Source organism: Carassius gibelio, chromosome A1 (genome assembly GCF_023724105.1).
Source record: "Carassius gibelio isolate Cgi1373 ecotype wild population from Czech Republic chromosome A1, carGib1.2-hapl.c, whole genome shotgun sequence".
Lineage (NCBI taxonomy): Eukaryota > Metazoa > Chordata > Actinopteri > Cypriniformes > Cyprinidae > Carassius > Carassius gibelio.
This window is the reverse complement of record NC_068371.1, coordinates 16,689,622-16,705,674: the sequence shown is the minus strand read 5'-3', so window position 1 is coordinate 16,705,674 and position 16,053 is coordinate 16,689,622. Positions and strand designations below refer to the sequence as shown.

The window sequence follows — 16,053 nt, the reverse complement described above, 5'->3', positions numbered from 1 at the left end:
AATGTACAAAAACTTTATAATTATAATATATACTGTAATTCTGTTATAGCAGACATATTACTATATTAATCTTTCTTAAAATATATACGCACCTTTCTAGTGTGTTTCTATAGTTCATCTGCAGGTATCAAGTGGAGTGTTGATAACATTTATAACAACAGGAAAAACGTACATGAGTAAGGCACAGACACATAACATTAACCACAGAGAAACAGCCAATGACAAGTAATCTAGAGGAAAATCAAGAAGAAATATTTCTGAAAAATGAACTGACATGAGTCTGAGAAAGTTTTGAAAAAAAAAAAATCCTGCTTCAGTCTTTCTAATGCACAGATATAAAACCATGTGCACACATGCAAACACGCTTACACACACATTTACCCTCTTTTTCACACATGCTTATACTCATACACACTTCATATATGGCACACTTTAAGAATACAGTACAAAATGGAATAATGTATAGCGAATGAAGGTGCTGAACCTGCAGAAACACGATTTAGGTACAACTTTCTGCAACATTGGGGATACGTTACACAATTAAAACCCTGATTGATTTCTAGCAATGAACATTAAACAAATGTCAAAATTAAAAGTGATCAAATAACAAGCACATTTACAAATTACAACAGAGATTTCAATTAACATTTTTGCTTACAATAATATCTGTCGCTCAAACATTTGACAAAGTTCAAACAAGCTACTTTTCATGCTGGTTTAATTTTGTGTATTATGTGGGGTTTGGGTCTAATACTTTAAACACTAACTCCAGAGTTCATTGTATTCATTGAAAGTGCTGTAGTCTAATATAATAAAGCCTCAACATTCACCACGTGAGGCCATTATGAACTATTCAGTTTAGCCTGTTGTTGATGCTGCTTATGAACACAGTGATTGTTTTGCTTTATTCACTGTCTGAGGATCAGTGTATAAAGTACAATGCATCAGTAGAACACTAATGAGATTGCGTCTTGTGGCTCATCATCCCAACTACACATTCATTACATCATCACTTGCTCAACGAGTTTTTTTATTTTTTTAAAATATTTATTCTGATGGAAATCAGAAACAAATTTCTGCTTCATGCAGGTCACTGTTAGTGTTTGACATTTAGCACACTCATGTAATCACACTCATCTCGTGAAGTGTTGTCATAGTGTTGTCTTTAGTGTGCATATTTTTGTATTCATGGCTTGTAAATGCTTCTTGTTCCCGAAATGAAAATAAAATAAGAATTACATCTAGACATCCAACAGCAGACACTGGATGAGAATCACAGTGAAGTGTGTGAATGGCAGAATATTTTTCAGTTCTCTCATTTGTCCAATATTTAAAAAATATTCCTGCATTATCTGATTTTCAAGGTCTGAAAGTGTTCTTTAGCTCCAGCCTGAACGGCCGATTGTTTCCTGACATCTGCTCCAGAAATTCATCAAGCAAGAGGCTGTCACACAGCAGCAGGTTTGGCATGAACAGCCCTGTGATCACTTATGATAAACCTTGAATTCAGCTATATATGTGTGTGACAGTGTAGTCTATGAGAGATAACGCAGTCTGCATGGTTTCATTTGAAATGACAAAGACATGAAGAGTGATGGTTTGAATCTGAGCACTGGAATACATCTTTTCCATATTCTTCATTTTCCTCAGCATATGAACTGAGTGACACATTCTTTGCTCTCATGTCAATTCACCATAAAGCACATCTGGATGAGACTCAGGCTCTGAATAACTGAATAACTGAAACTGAATAAAACCTGAATCATATGACTGCAAGAGGACACTTGTCCATGACATCTTTATTCAAATAAAGCTATATATTTCTCCACTATAAATTGAGAGTTGTATGCGTAACTGGTCATGGATGACATGTGATGGATTGAGATTTCCCTCTTTAATCTTCCTTCTGTCCATTAAATAAACATGATTTCCTCATTTGAGTCGTTTCTAGTTCAACCCCAGAATTTGCTCTGTCCATGAAGTCTGTGATCTCATCTCCTCTATATGATAATCTCTAGGGCTGTAGCTATCGAATATTTTAGTAAACGAGTATTCTACCATAAATTCCATCGATTAATCGAGTAATCGGATAAAATGTGTTTTTGCTTAATTAAAGTGCAATATTAATTATGCAAGAGAAAATAAGTATCATGGGTCTCTTAAAATGAACAACTAAGTTTCCTTTTTTAGAATTTTTTTTACATCAAAAATAAACATTTAATTAGTACCCATTGTTTCTCTGTCTGTACTGAGATGCACATTAAATATTAAACACATTAAACATTAATTTAATTTATCTTTTAATTATTGAAAATTAACTTAACTTTTTGGTAAACAAAGGGGATTTACTATTAAAAATAAAACATGGAAGCAATGTTGTGTGAATAAACCTCAAAAATGTTAGTTTTTTTTTTTTAGGCTATGTACATTCTGCTAAACAATAGTCTTTAACTGGACTTTTATTTTGACGGGTTGACATACCTTTACAGTTCTGTGTATGTGATGTGACACTAGTTTTACTCAAATCAAACGATGAAATCAAATGCTGATGAAGTGACTGTCAGAGCAGTTCTGGAGATGTTGTTCATGTGTTCACGTCCTTATTTAGTGAGACAGCAGATGCTGAAATCACCGCAAGCGGCGCGCGCTTCAGTGTGTGTGATAAAGGAATTCGCACTTCTGCTCCATTCATTAACAGAGACACGCAGAACATGCAGGATTCATATTTCAATAGACTGTTACGTCTTAATATTTACAGATATTAGTCCATATCGTGAACTGATGTAAGTACAATGACCTATTTTTGATTAATTCAAATCGAAATGTATTCTGTGCCATTCCGCGTTAAAGTGTAAATTGTGTCACATTAAAAAAAATCATTGCGAAAGAACCTTATGTGAGATTTAAAATAAATTAAAAGAAGCTTCGAGGCAGAGGAAATTGCCTCGATCATTTTTTGTAATCGAGTTAATCGAGGAATCATTTCAGCCCTAATAATCTCTCTCTCTTGCTTCCTTTAGGCTCATCATCCACCAAACAGCAGATTCTGTTGAAGCTCATGTTTTGGCTTCGAGCTCCATTTATATGGTGATTTACTGATGCTTCTCTCTCCTAACATGAACCGCAGTTATGAAAGATTGATTTCATCGGCTGAAGGATCATCATGAGAACTAAAAGTCAGTCTGTTTCGCTCAGCCTAACATTCATTTATTAAACACCATGACTGTCCTGACTGAAAGATTCATTACAAACACTCAACAATGATTAGTGATTATCTGTTTGCTCTCTGTATGAAATAAACGACAGTGACTCTTGCCTGTTTCACACCACGTGAACTGTTAACTACAGTCACTGTTTTACTTAGAAACAAGCATTATGACAGTCATCAGAATTAAGTTGCTGATAAATATTACAACCTTAATAACCTGTAAAATCTTATTTACATAAATATGGAAATATGCATCTGAATGGTAACTAAATAATTTACATGACTTTCTCTAATTCAAAAAATTTTTCATTTAGTCCATCAACAATGTGTTGTTACTTTAATTGTGCAGGACCATCGTTGCAAAAGTAGACTCATGCTTCAATGTGAACAACCTAATTTCTTAATATAAGCAGTGAAAAAATATGCTGTGCTGACGCTTGTGCTGTGAATCAGCCTTCCTGCATGCGAATGTACTCATTCTGAACTAAAACACCAGTAATATTTCCTATCAAAACAAACCAGCACAGACTGCATAACTCTCGGGCTGTGTTAGTGTGAGTATGAGGCAGAGTGGGTGGGATTGTATGTCACGTGCATTACCAGACACTGCAGCATTTGCTTATTTTCTCTCAGTTTGTGTCTGATGAATGAGGTAGCAAAGGCTTGGCAGCTTCGCTTGGGTCTGTTTCACTCACGCTCAACAGCGCCTCCATCTGCTTCTCCAGCAGTACCGCTAGCTGACTGCTCTTGTCCATGCCATCATCCGCTCCCTCTTTAAACTGCAGGTAGGGCATGTTTTTCAGCATGTCAGGCAGGCAGGGTACCAGATGCAGCACCCCACCAGGCATCAAGCCATTCACACATGTATAGAAGTCCTGAGTCGGAGGTGGTGCAGGGGCCGAGTTTAGAATCATGCTGTAGTCCATGCCTGGAGTGGACACAAGCTCAGGGTGGGCGTGACCAGAGTTTTGAGGGGGCGTGATTCCCTCACAGTAGGAGGCGGGGCTACAACAGTGAGGAGCAGGACTGCAGGTTGTCTGAACATACTGTTGTCCATCGGGGCAGGTGACGTGCTGTGTGATCGGCACATCCTCGTGTTTATAATGAGACGGGAAACTGTTGGCCATCGAAGGCGGACACATGTCCACGCTCACCTGGTACCACGTCTCCATGCAGTACTGTGGTGACTTATAGCCGTGAAAACTGGAGAAATGACGATTAATCTCGTCAATCTTCCCGTTCTGGAGGGACAAGAAAGGACAAAGGTAAAGCAAATGCTTCTTCAGATTAAGTTCCTCACATGGTTTCTAATAAATCATTCAACAGTGAATAGGTTTACATGCAACCGAATAATTAATTTGTAATCGGATTGATGGCTAAATCGGAAATTAAATTTTGATTGGATTGAAGGGTGTTGTTTATTCCTTTTCTAATATGATTGAGAGTGCATGTATACACTCGACTGAATTGTACCCCGACATGGAAAGGACTGTGCATGTGCAATGATGCAGAAATAGTGTAATGAAGTATGATGTGCTGAATGAGCTGTTCTTCATAAATGGATAAATATGAATTCTGCTGTTAAAAACAAATAAAGAAACCATGTGGAAGAGTGTTTATTATGTGCAAACAGTGCCAAACTCTGTATTTGTGCAGTGTCCGCATTTAAAAAAATATATATTCAGATTTGAAACTTGTAACATATAAACACACACATCAACCCAATCACTTTATTTAGCGTTCATGTAAACACTACATTCAGATTCATCAATCGGAATGAATTCAGTCTGATTGAACCACAAATTGTGCATGTATACATAGCAGGTGTTGTGCTGGTTGTCATGATGTTGCTATGCAGTTGATTGTTAGAGGTTTGAACAGTAATGGTGCTAGTTATGGTTCATCTTAACACTACTAATAATTCAAACAGTGTAAGTCTGAGCAGGTGTGTGATATTTGACAGAACAGTGAGACCTTTAGCAGAACAGGTTCAAGCCCTCGGATGCGCGGTTTGGGAATTGGTGGCAGGAAGAATGATCTAATTCTGCAGAAAGAACACGAGGAGAGTAAAATGTCAATTGGACAATAATAGAAAACACACAGACATTGTTATATAAATGATAATAAACAGCTACTTATAAATAATGTAACCTAACCCTAACCCACACACTAACCATTACAGACAAAAAATTTTTACAATTTAAATTCTTAATTTACTGAATTTTTATACCATTTTTACAAAAACAGGTTTCTGTCAGATTTAAATCACTTCATAATATTTAAGTAGGGCTAGGCAAGCATTATTATCGCGTTAATGTATTAATTGATTAATACCAACAAATATTTTATCGCACGTTAATGCAGTTTTTTTTATTATTATGAAAGTCCGTTGCTCACTGGCTCTGAATACACATACAGACAAATCTTGGATCACAGGAGGGGATGCTCCCGGTCAAATTATTGAGGCTAAGCATCAGCATTCACCAACAACAGAAAAGAATGCAACAAGCTTGTAATCACGACTTCATAAATGGGAAATAGAAAGTTTCCGATAGCATGTGAAGACAGCAGAGAAGCGCTTTCTCAGCACAGTGGAGTGCATTGTGTTGTTAACTTCGTGGTTTATTATATTGAGTCGTATGGGATGCAGTAACACAGCCCTCTCACAATATATTGCTGTACACATCTAGTGCTTTTGCTGCTCATAAATATTCACACAATCATGCAGTACGTATCAGAAGATCTGCACTCTGGTGCAGATGGGCTCACACTCACTGATCTATATAAAACTAAACTGTGCTCTTGCCCACCTCTTCCAACTGAGCCAGGGACTGCTAAACGAAAAGGATCACACTAGTCAAACGAACCAGGTTTTGGGGGTTAAGATGGCAAAGAGTGAGCCTAATTATTCTCCCACATCCTGCACAGACGAGTCTCTACCCGCACATCAAGTGTTGTCCCGCGCCGAGTCGAGTCCTGTGATCTTGCAGGTCATTAGTTACATTAATGTTATAAGTTAAGATTTCTAAGAAATATTTTAACTGCTATGATGTAAAAGGAATACTGCTGTAAAAAAGCACCTTATTTGTTTAAAGTGCTTGGAAACCAATGTTATTGCACTTTTGGTCATATAGCAGTACTTTTAAATGAAATACTTTTGAAGGCATTATTAGTTTTGTGCATAACAATGTGATTAATCACAGACAATCATGCGATTTATCGCGATTAAAAAGTTTAACCGTTGCCCAGCACTATATATAAGTAATTCAATTCTAAATATATAAACTAATTACACACACATTTTTTATTTTGGTCTCGTAGTGGGGATTTGCCATAGACTTGTACTGTTTTTTTTTTTTTTATACTTACCTAACAGTATCTCCTTAACTCTTACCCTCATGGATACCTTTTTGCATTTTTTCATTTTCAGATTAACATCATTTTGTATGTTTATTAATCCATTTCCCCACAATGCAGGTGATCTTTGACAAAGATTACAGATATAAAAAGACAGTTCACGCCTATTACTTATGAATGGGAGAAAATGCAACAAGCAATGCCCCGCCTACTTAATGAAAGAGTCAATTACTAATTGGTAAAGTCATTGCATCACTGCAGCTGCCGTTAGAAGCTCCAGTCCTCATAGGGAACTACACTGCAAACAAAATGGTCGGATATGCGACCTTTTGAAATGACATTGCGACCCAAATTTTTTTTCTCTCTCACGAGAGAGCCGCATCTCACGGACAGCAACAATGAACCGAGCTCTCCTTCAGGACATTAGCGTTCTCCTGCACCTGAACGAACAAATACAAATCTCAGTTTAAACAGAAAAAAAAGAGCGAAAACCGAAAGAGCCCAATTCAGCACCGTTGTGTTCAGGGCGCACGCAGAGATGCTTCTCAAGGTCTTCTTGCTTTTGTACCGATAAACACATACTAAATATGTCAAGATACCTGTCTTGGAAAGTGTGTTGGAAAAGTCTGTGGTTATGTCTTAAGTGAAAGTAAAGAGTTGGAGAGAAATTGGATATGTATCATTATCAGACATCCCAACCTGCAAAAAGTCATTTCAGGGAGGTATCCCGAAGACCCCCCCCCCCCCAAAAAAAAGGAAGCAAATACATCTCAGCTGTAGTCACCTTCTCAGTGAGACTTTGCCTATCTGAATGGGAGAACTTCCCTGCACTTAGCCTCCTAAAATATTATTTCTATAAGCTATAGGCCTATGTAATTATTCGTTAATTATGTTTAAATATGTAGATTACTTTTACTATTTATATAATCTGCTTAAACAATTTATGTAAACTGCTTTTATTTATTTTCCATTACAACTTTAAACAGGTCTAAAGAGTTTGTGGTTTTCATGTAGCCTGTCATTATGTTTTACATCTATAAGACAGGGGTACACTTTCGTGTAGTCTGCCGTAAAATGTGTCTTATACTTTTTTTTTTTTGCCTCTGCCATGGTGCTCCTGTTTCTAGATAGATATAACTGATTAATTTTGTTCGGGAGAAGAGATAAAAGCCCGCCCACACTGACAATTGATTGGTTGATTTGCAGAAACAGGCCAATCAGGATGCTCTCTGTCTGACATGCGCTTCGCACACACACGCAAGGTCTCTCGCTCCCTCTCCCTCTCTGCCGTGCGCGCGCTACACGGTTTGAAACACAGTATCTGTTTCGCAGGCACGCTTTTGCTCGCTCGGTCTAGATTCCGGGAGATTTTAACTCATTTGCGGGTCTCAGGGAGCCGCTTTCAATATGCGGGAGACTCCCGGAACTTCCAGGAGACTTGGGATTTCTGCATTATAATGGATGCATTGTCTCTTAAAGTGACCGGGCCTAATTTACTAGCTCTGCTGTCAGTGTCTTTAATGTATGAAAATGGAAGTAAATCACTTACTGCTCTTGACTGAATTACATTGTAGTTTTAACATGAATTTATCCACAGTCAAACCAAAAATATCTTTGTCAAATATAATATCAAATATAATTTTTTATATATTTTTTAAAAACACTACTTCATTTATGTAAGTGATTATAGCAAAATACAGCGAACTGTGAAATATTATCCCCTCAAATTCTTCATACTGTAGACTACCAGTGAAATTGATTAAAACAATTCTTAATTAATTAATTAATTAGGGACCTGACCATTTATTTTGCTTAAGTGTTTCTTTCTTTAATTGCTAATGCAACCTTTTCACAAAATTAAGCATTGCTTGCTTGGTAACTGTTCAACAAAGTATGGATATTTGTGTAAATATTGTCATGCTGACAGTTGTCTGAAGTTTTGGTTGATAACACCGATGACTCATGTCAAATACGGTCCTTTTGGTCATCTAAACCACGCCGGCCTAGGAGGTTTACACGGACTGTCAATAGCAGTGTATTAATCAACCCGGCCAGATCGGTTGGCAACGATTCTGGTAAAAACAATTTTTTCTTTGGATTACTTAACATACGATCGCTTTCCACCAAAGGACCCCTGGTGTACGATCTACTGTCTGACCGGGAGTTTGACTTTTTCTGTCTAACTAAGACATGGCAGAAACCAGACGACTTTTTCCATCTAAACGAGTGTGTTCCCCCAGGATATAGTTATGTTTGTAAATCTCGTGATACGGGAAGGGGAGGGGGGCTAGCAATACTTTATAAAAATAAATTGAAAGAATCTCAGTTAACTTTGTCTACATATTCTTCTTTTGAGTCAATTGCCATAAAAATCAATGGTGCGATTCCCACCATTCTCATAACTATCTACCGCCCTCCCAAGAGCAATAATGCCTTTTTAACTGAATTATCTGAACTCTTGACTTATCTATGTTCCATATCTTCAAATGTTATCCTTCTGGGTGATTTTAACATTCATACAGATAATGTCAGTAATGCATTTACAAGCAAATTTTTATCATGTTTGGATTGCTTTGGTATACAACAATTTAACACACTGCCCACTCATACTAAGGGGCATACTCTTGATCTTGTTTGCTGTTCTAGTATAACACCTTTGAATTGTACTGTTTCTGATCTATCCATATCAGATCACTTTCTGGTCTCATTTTGTGCCAAACTGGCCATTTTTAAAGTAAACCTGTGTCGCCCCATTACATTTCGGAATATTAAGAACATTGATTTGCCTACTCTTGCTGATGAACTTGCCATCTTTTTCAGTAAATCTGATTTCACTACTGTTGATGAACTGGTAAAATATTACAATGATGGACTGAACATGCTTTTAGATGAATTCGCACCCGTGAAAACTCGAAGGGTTTCATTTGTGCATTCAGCTCCTTGGTTTACACCTGAACTGCGTGAACTTAAAACTAAAGGCCGTAGGTTAGAGCGGCTGTACGTCAGGTCTGGCCTTACTGTTCATAAAGACATGTATGCTGAACATATTCAAAATTATAAAAATGCACTGACTACAGCTAAATCCGATTACTACTCCAATGTAATTGGAGTTAGCAATGGGAACTCTAGGTCTCTTTTCTTGGTGGTAAACAATATTCTGAAACCACCTGATTCTTTGCCATCTGATATGTATTCCACTGACTTATGTGATCGCTTTTTGACTTTTTTTACATCTAAGGTTGAAAATGTACATCGGCAATTACTTACTGGTACTCTTCACAATGACTCCTGTCAGTCTATCACTCATACACCTCCCCACTCTGTCTTCTCTATCTTTACACTACCAACTACTCAACAGATAGTGGGTCTGATAGGTAAATCTAAATCTTCGACTTGTCAATTAGACCCTTTACCAACTCCTTTAGTAAAAGCTTGTTTACCAGCCCTTTTGCCGTTGATTACTAAAATTGTTCATGCTTCACTTGGTTCTGGTTTTGTATCTCCATCTCTTAAATCTGCTATTATTACACCCATGCTTAAGAAACCAGGGTGTCATCCATTTGATTTTGAAAATTTTCGTCCAATTTCAAATTTTCCATTCATCTCTAAGGTAGTTGAAAAGTGTATTGCAATTCAAATTTGTCCAATAATAACTTGTATGAACAATTCCAATCTGGTTTTCGTCCCCACCACAGCACTGAGACCGCTCTTGTCAGAATAACCAATGATCAACTGTTGGCAGCTGACTCTGAGCTTTTAACTATACTTGTCCTTCTTGACTTGAGCGCTGCCTTTGATACTGTCTCACATAACGTACTTCTTGACAGATTAGCTTCCATTGGTTTTACTGGCACTGCTCTGTCTTGGTTTAGTTCATATCTATCTGGACGCAGTCAGCGTATTCAATTAAAAGGTTTTAGTTCAAGACTATATACAGTCACCACTGGTGTTCCCCAAGGTTCTGTTTTGGGCCCACTTCTCTTCATTATATATATGCTCCCTCTTGGTAATATTTTAAGGAAATATGGTATTCATTTTCACTGTTGTGTGGATGACACCCAATTTTACCTGTCTGCCAAACCTACCGGTTCTTTTCCTCTGCCATCTTTGTCAAGCTGTTTAGCTGAAATTAAAGACTGGCTTTCAGCAAACTTCTTGAAATTAAATGGCAATAAAACTGAGGCTCTGCTTGTTGGCACTAGATCTGTTGTGTCTAAATCTAATTGTTTCTCTTTACACATTGATAATACTGCATCTGTCCTTCCTCTCAGGTTAAAAGTTTGGGTGTCATCATGGATAGCACACTATCTTTTAAAGCTCAGATTAATAATATCACACGGATTGCATACTTCCATTTGCGCAATATTAATCATCTACGTCCATTTCTTTCAAATAATAATACTGCAGTTCTCATTCACGCACTAGTCACCTCACGTATAGACTACTGCAATGCTCTTCTCACATGTAGTCCCTCCAAATTCTGCAGCTCGTGTTCTCTCTAGAACACCTTATACTGATCACATTTCTCCGGTTCTCCAGCAATTGCACTGGCTTCCAGTAAAATATAGAGTTGAATTCTAAATCTTGCTACTCACCTATAAGGCAGTTCATAATCTTGCACCACAATACCTTAATATACCTTGCACCACAATACTCCTTCACGTGCACTTAGATCTTCATCTTCAATTTCTCTTGTGGTACCTCGGATTCGACTTACTACTATGGGTGCCAGATCTTTTAGTTATGTTGCCCCCCGCCTATGGAACTCTCTTCCCCTCGATGTTCGCAATAGCGATTGCTTGTTGACTTTATATGTATATGCTGTTTGTTTGTTGTTTATTTTGTCTTATGTAGTGACCTGTATATTGCTTGTAAGGTAACCTTGGGTGTTCTGAAAGGCGCCATGAAATAAAATGCATTATTATTATTATTATTATTCCATTACATATCTTTCTATCAAAGTTATCTAACATTATCAAGAGGTATTTGTTCTGACACAGTTTAACTCTGAGTTCTTGTCATATATTATTACCAATTTCTAAACTATAACAAATAAAGTGTGATAATGTGAGAAATGTTGACAGTGTCTGAACACATTTTGGTTTGACTGTGTATTTTAAATTAGTTTCTGGACATTGTGTAAATAGCACAAATAAATAAATAAATAGAATGAACATACAGTTAATATTAAACCATTTCAAACAGGGCCCACTGGTACAACCTGCACCAGGGCCCCTCTAACCCAAGCTGCGGCCCTGGGTTAAGGTACCAAGACGGAGCAATGCACTGTGGGTACTGTAAGAAATAAAACAAGAAGACATGTGGTTTAAAAGATGGTGTGACGAGTGGGGTGGGGCCGAGGGACATGGGAACGAGGAGTGAGGCCAGGTAGGGTGATTTGGAGATGAGCTACACATGCGACCCACCACCGGTCTCGAGTCCCATGTAGGAGATGGAAGGATATAAAACTCAAGCGACGACTGTGAAGGACGAGAGAGGACCAGGCCTGGGCATTTAGTTTATGTTTTGCTTTTTATTTGTGCGCATCAGTCGTCCGTGAGAGTTTTGTTTATTTTGTGATTATTAAAGTTTCATTTTGATTGAGCCGTCGCCGTCCACTGGGCGCCGGAGGAGTGTTGTGCCGTCCGCCAAGGACCGTCCAGTGCCACCGCCAGGCACCGCATAGGAGACCACCGAGCTGGTGGAGGGCCGAGGAGCAGTGCGTCTGGAAACCGGATTTTTTTTTCTCTCTCCCCTCTCTCGTCTCTGTCGCTCCTCCTTCCATCTCCTTTTCTCTCGCCTTGTCTGTCCTACCCCCAGGTTCCCACAGGTCCCCATGAGTGGTCCCCCCCTGAGGGAAGGGGGGGGGGTAGAGCGCAGTCTTGAGGGTACCCCCCCCCCCGGCCTGCGAGGGGCGATGGGGGTATGTGACGAGTGGGGCGGGGCCGAGGGACGTGGGAATGAGGAGTGAGGTGATTTGGAGATGAGCAACACCTGCGACCCACCACCGGTCTCGGAGCGATGACCGTGAAGGACGAGAGAGGACCAGGCCTGGGCGTTTAGTTTATGTTTTGCTTTTTATTTGTGCGCATCAGTCGTCCGTGAGGGGCTGATGTGCTGTTTTGTTTATTTTGTGATTATTAAAGTTTCATTTTGATTGTGCGCCCGTTCCCGCCACCTCCTTCCCGATGATTAGGGAGTTTTTATCATTACAGATGGCAAGTAAAATTAAAAGCACATCTGTATGCAATACGGTTTCATTATTATCCAGAGCGGCTTACTATAAAAAATTTGTGCGACCAAATCATGTTTTGCGCCAGTAACTGAAAATGTTAGTCGCACAAGTGCCACCAGTGGAAAAGGTTAGTGTAGTTCCCTGTCTCATAAAAACCTGAGACTCGTGCTTATGACTGCACATGTGCACTGGCTGGTCTAGCCTGAAAAATAAACTTTAGCATAAAGAACTACAATAATGGGACAATTCATTTCAGATTTTGTTGCTGATTTAATTTAATTGTGTGTTCAGCTGCCAGTTTTTGAGATTTCAGTATCCCCCATTAATTTAGATTGGACTAGGTTTTGGATGCCTAAAATAACTGCCCTGAGGACTTGCAAATATGGCCACCAAGTTAACAGTAAGTTAAGTCTTTCCTTGAAAGGGACTGTCTTAAGGTTAGGTTTTTGGTCGGACAGAACCATCTTCGAAAGGTGGAAACATGGATCATATCAGGAAGAATTTTTTTTTCTTAATCTAAAACATTTTTTTCTTCTTAAGTAGAGATTGAAGAGATTTTTTCTTATTTTAATATATTTTACATGTTTTTACTCAAGTATTGTGTTTTTTATGTTTTATATGTGTTCCTCAAAGCTAAAAATGGTACAATAATGTACAGCAGATTTTCACTCAAAATAAGAGAAAATGTGAAACATATATGCTGGGTTTTGATTCTTTGTGAACAAACTTAACATCTGATCAAGCCTCTGGATCACATGACCCTATCATGCAGATCTATGGATTTATCCGTGTCGACAGTCATGTCATGTTGACAGTCTGTCAATACTGAAAACAGAGCTACAAGGTTCATGACTTCACTGACCTCTTGCCTCGTGGTATGATGCCAAAACCAATAATAAGGAAGGCCATAATGGCAATGCTGGTCACAAGGATGAAGGCCAACATCCGATCTGAAAGACAGACAGACTGCAGCTGTCAGTCGTTACAGACGGGTTTATACGTTATTGCGTGTCTGTGAGTGTGTGTATGTGTACATATTTTTCTTCCCTTTTGGGGACTTAAACCTGAATACACAACAACTCATGTGGACTCCTTCACTGTGGGTACCTATATTGAGGACCCCATGGTGAAAGAACCTTATAATTCTTTCAGAATATTTTTTTTTATTTTTATATTGTAAATTTGCAGAAAGTTTTCTTTGAGGGGTAGCTATCAGTGTAGGGCAATTGAATATATGGTTTGTACAGTATAAAAATTATTACGCCTATGGAGAGTCCCCAAAAGGATAGTAAACCAGACATGCATATCTGTGTGTGTACATACTGGACAGAGGTCTCCCGCTGATGGTGATGTTAATGGACTCGCTCCAAGAGCTCCAGTGTTTGCTGTTAGTGGAGCGACAGCGGACCATGAACTCATATGTTCCCACCGGCAGATCCAACAACTCCACATGAGGCTCACGCAAACGCTCTTTCACCTACAGACACCAAACCACACAGACAACAAGCTTCAGCTACGAGTCCTCCTCCTTCTTTTAAGGGTAAAATGTTTGTTTTCACTTCTGTCTGCTTTATAGTTATGATAACGGAGTCAGTGTCTGTACCCTCCAGTTGTTTGGCTGAGCAAGATGTCTGTAGTGTAGCTCGTAGATGAGCGTAATCCATCCTTCACGCACTTGAGAGGCAACTGGATACAACCATGACAACAAAATACTGTGCCCGGATTCACAGAAACTCTCATTCAGCATAATGTAAGTCAGATTAAAGGGCGGGTCGATCTCCACTGTGGACAGAAACACATGAGACTCATTAACAAACATGATGAAACCACCATAAGCTACTACTAAATATTGTAGAAACATAATTTTCTGTAAAGTTGCTTTGTAACGATTTGTATTGTAAAAAGCGCTAAACAAATAAACTTGAATTGAATTGAAACATCAGTGTTGATTATGATCTTCAGGAAACCTCATGAGAAACCTAGAACAGGAAAGTTCATGAAGTAACTAAGCTGTGAAGGCCTGAAAGCTTACAACTGTGTGGAGGCCATTTAGTCTGTATGTAGGTCCAATACTTGGACAGTCTGAAGAGAGATCAGTAGTTTAATGACTTGGTTAGTGGTTGAGGAGGTTGGCTGTAGTTGCTTTCACTCTTAAAACTTAAAGGGTTAGAGAACGAGTCAGTCTTTTGTTCGTTATCTGGTTCGGCTCTGTGTTCATCTTCAGTTCTCTCTTCACAGCTGTTAAGTCAGTGTACTGTTTGAGTAAATGAATTACTCCGGGATATTGGTTTGTTTTAACTCAGAGGGTGTCAGCCACATTAAAAAAGTTCACAGCTTAAGTCATTTGTGGATTAATGCTTATTGGAGACGCGAACCGTTTCAAACGATTCAGTTCGATTTGGTGAACTGGTTCAAGAAGATCTGGTTACATCGAGTGGTCCGTTCACGAACTGGATATCATTAAACTTCAGTGTTTTGAAATATCACAACAGACCGGAAAAGAAGACAATGTTTTTCTTACCTTTCTGGACAGGGACAGTATACCGTGCACACAGTTTCAATGGAGGGACTGAGAGTTCTCGGACTAAATCTAAAATATCTTAATCTGTGTTCCGAAGATGAACGGAGATCTTGTGTAATGTTGGAACCACACAGGAACCGCTGGCACAATCAGAACTTTTTACGTATTTCTGAAGGAAGGGCTTTATAGAACAAGGAAGTCATCAGCCCATTTTTATGAAAAATACTGTGTTTTTTTTACATGCGAAACATGAACACGTTATATTGCACACAATCAAAGCTTCAAAAAAGCACGAAAAATGGGACCTTTAAAAACTTTTAACATCCATAGGACCTTTTCATTGCACAAAAGTTTCTTTAGATTGGAAAAAGGTTCTTGGGATTATTTAAATGTTCCTCATGCTGAGAAAAAATTAAAATAAAATCAACGTAGCCCCATTTTGGCAATTCTGAGCAGTACGCAAGTGGCATAAGCTCTTATGTGTCAGCGCTGTTGTCTTTTAAACCAAAGTGTAAACACACGTAAAAAAATCTTTGTATCCTTGTGGCATGGCCGATACATAAGAGTGTACGCCACCAGCGTAAAGCTTAGATTTGTCAAAATGCCGCTAAGCTGATTTGGAGAGACACAGAGGAGAGAAATTGTTGAATAAAGTCGTTATTTTTGTTTTCTTCATGTACAAAAAGTATTCTCATCACTTCATATTGTTACGGTTGAATCAATGATGGCAGA

The 16,053-nt window shown here is 38.6% G+C and overlaps 1 protein-coding gene across 1 annotated transcript in view; it reads right to left on the bottom strand.

Annotated features, from left to right (window-relative positions):
• Nucleotides 1-1,523: 1,523 nt before the first annotated feature.
• LOC128015007 (growth hormone receptor-like) overlaps nt 1,524-16,053 on the bottom strand; it is a 67,952-nt gene continuing 53,422 nt past the window's right edge. The window contains exons 5-9 of the mRNA XM_052598768.1: nt 14,404-14,582; nt 14,124-14,277; nt 13,663-13,750; nt 5,183-5,252; nt 1,524-4,449 (exon numbers count right to left, since the gene is read on the bottom strand). Coding sequence (XP_052454728.1) covers nt 3,838-4,449; nt 5,183-5,252; nt 13,663-13,750; nt 14,124-14,277; nt 14,404-14,582 — 1,103 coding nt within the window. The 3' untranslated portion in view covers nt 1,524-3,837. The remainder of the gene's footprint in view (nt 4,450-5,182; nt 5,253-13,662; nt 13,751-14,123; nt 14,278-14,403; nt 14,583-16,053) is intronic.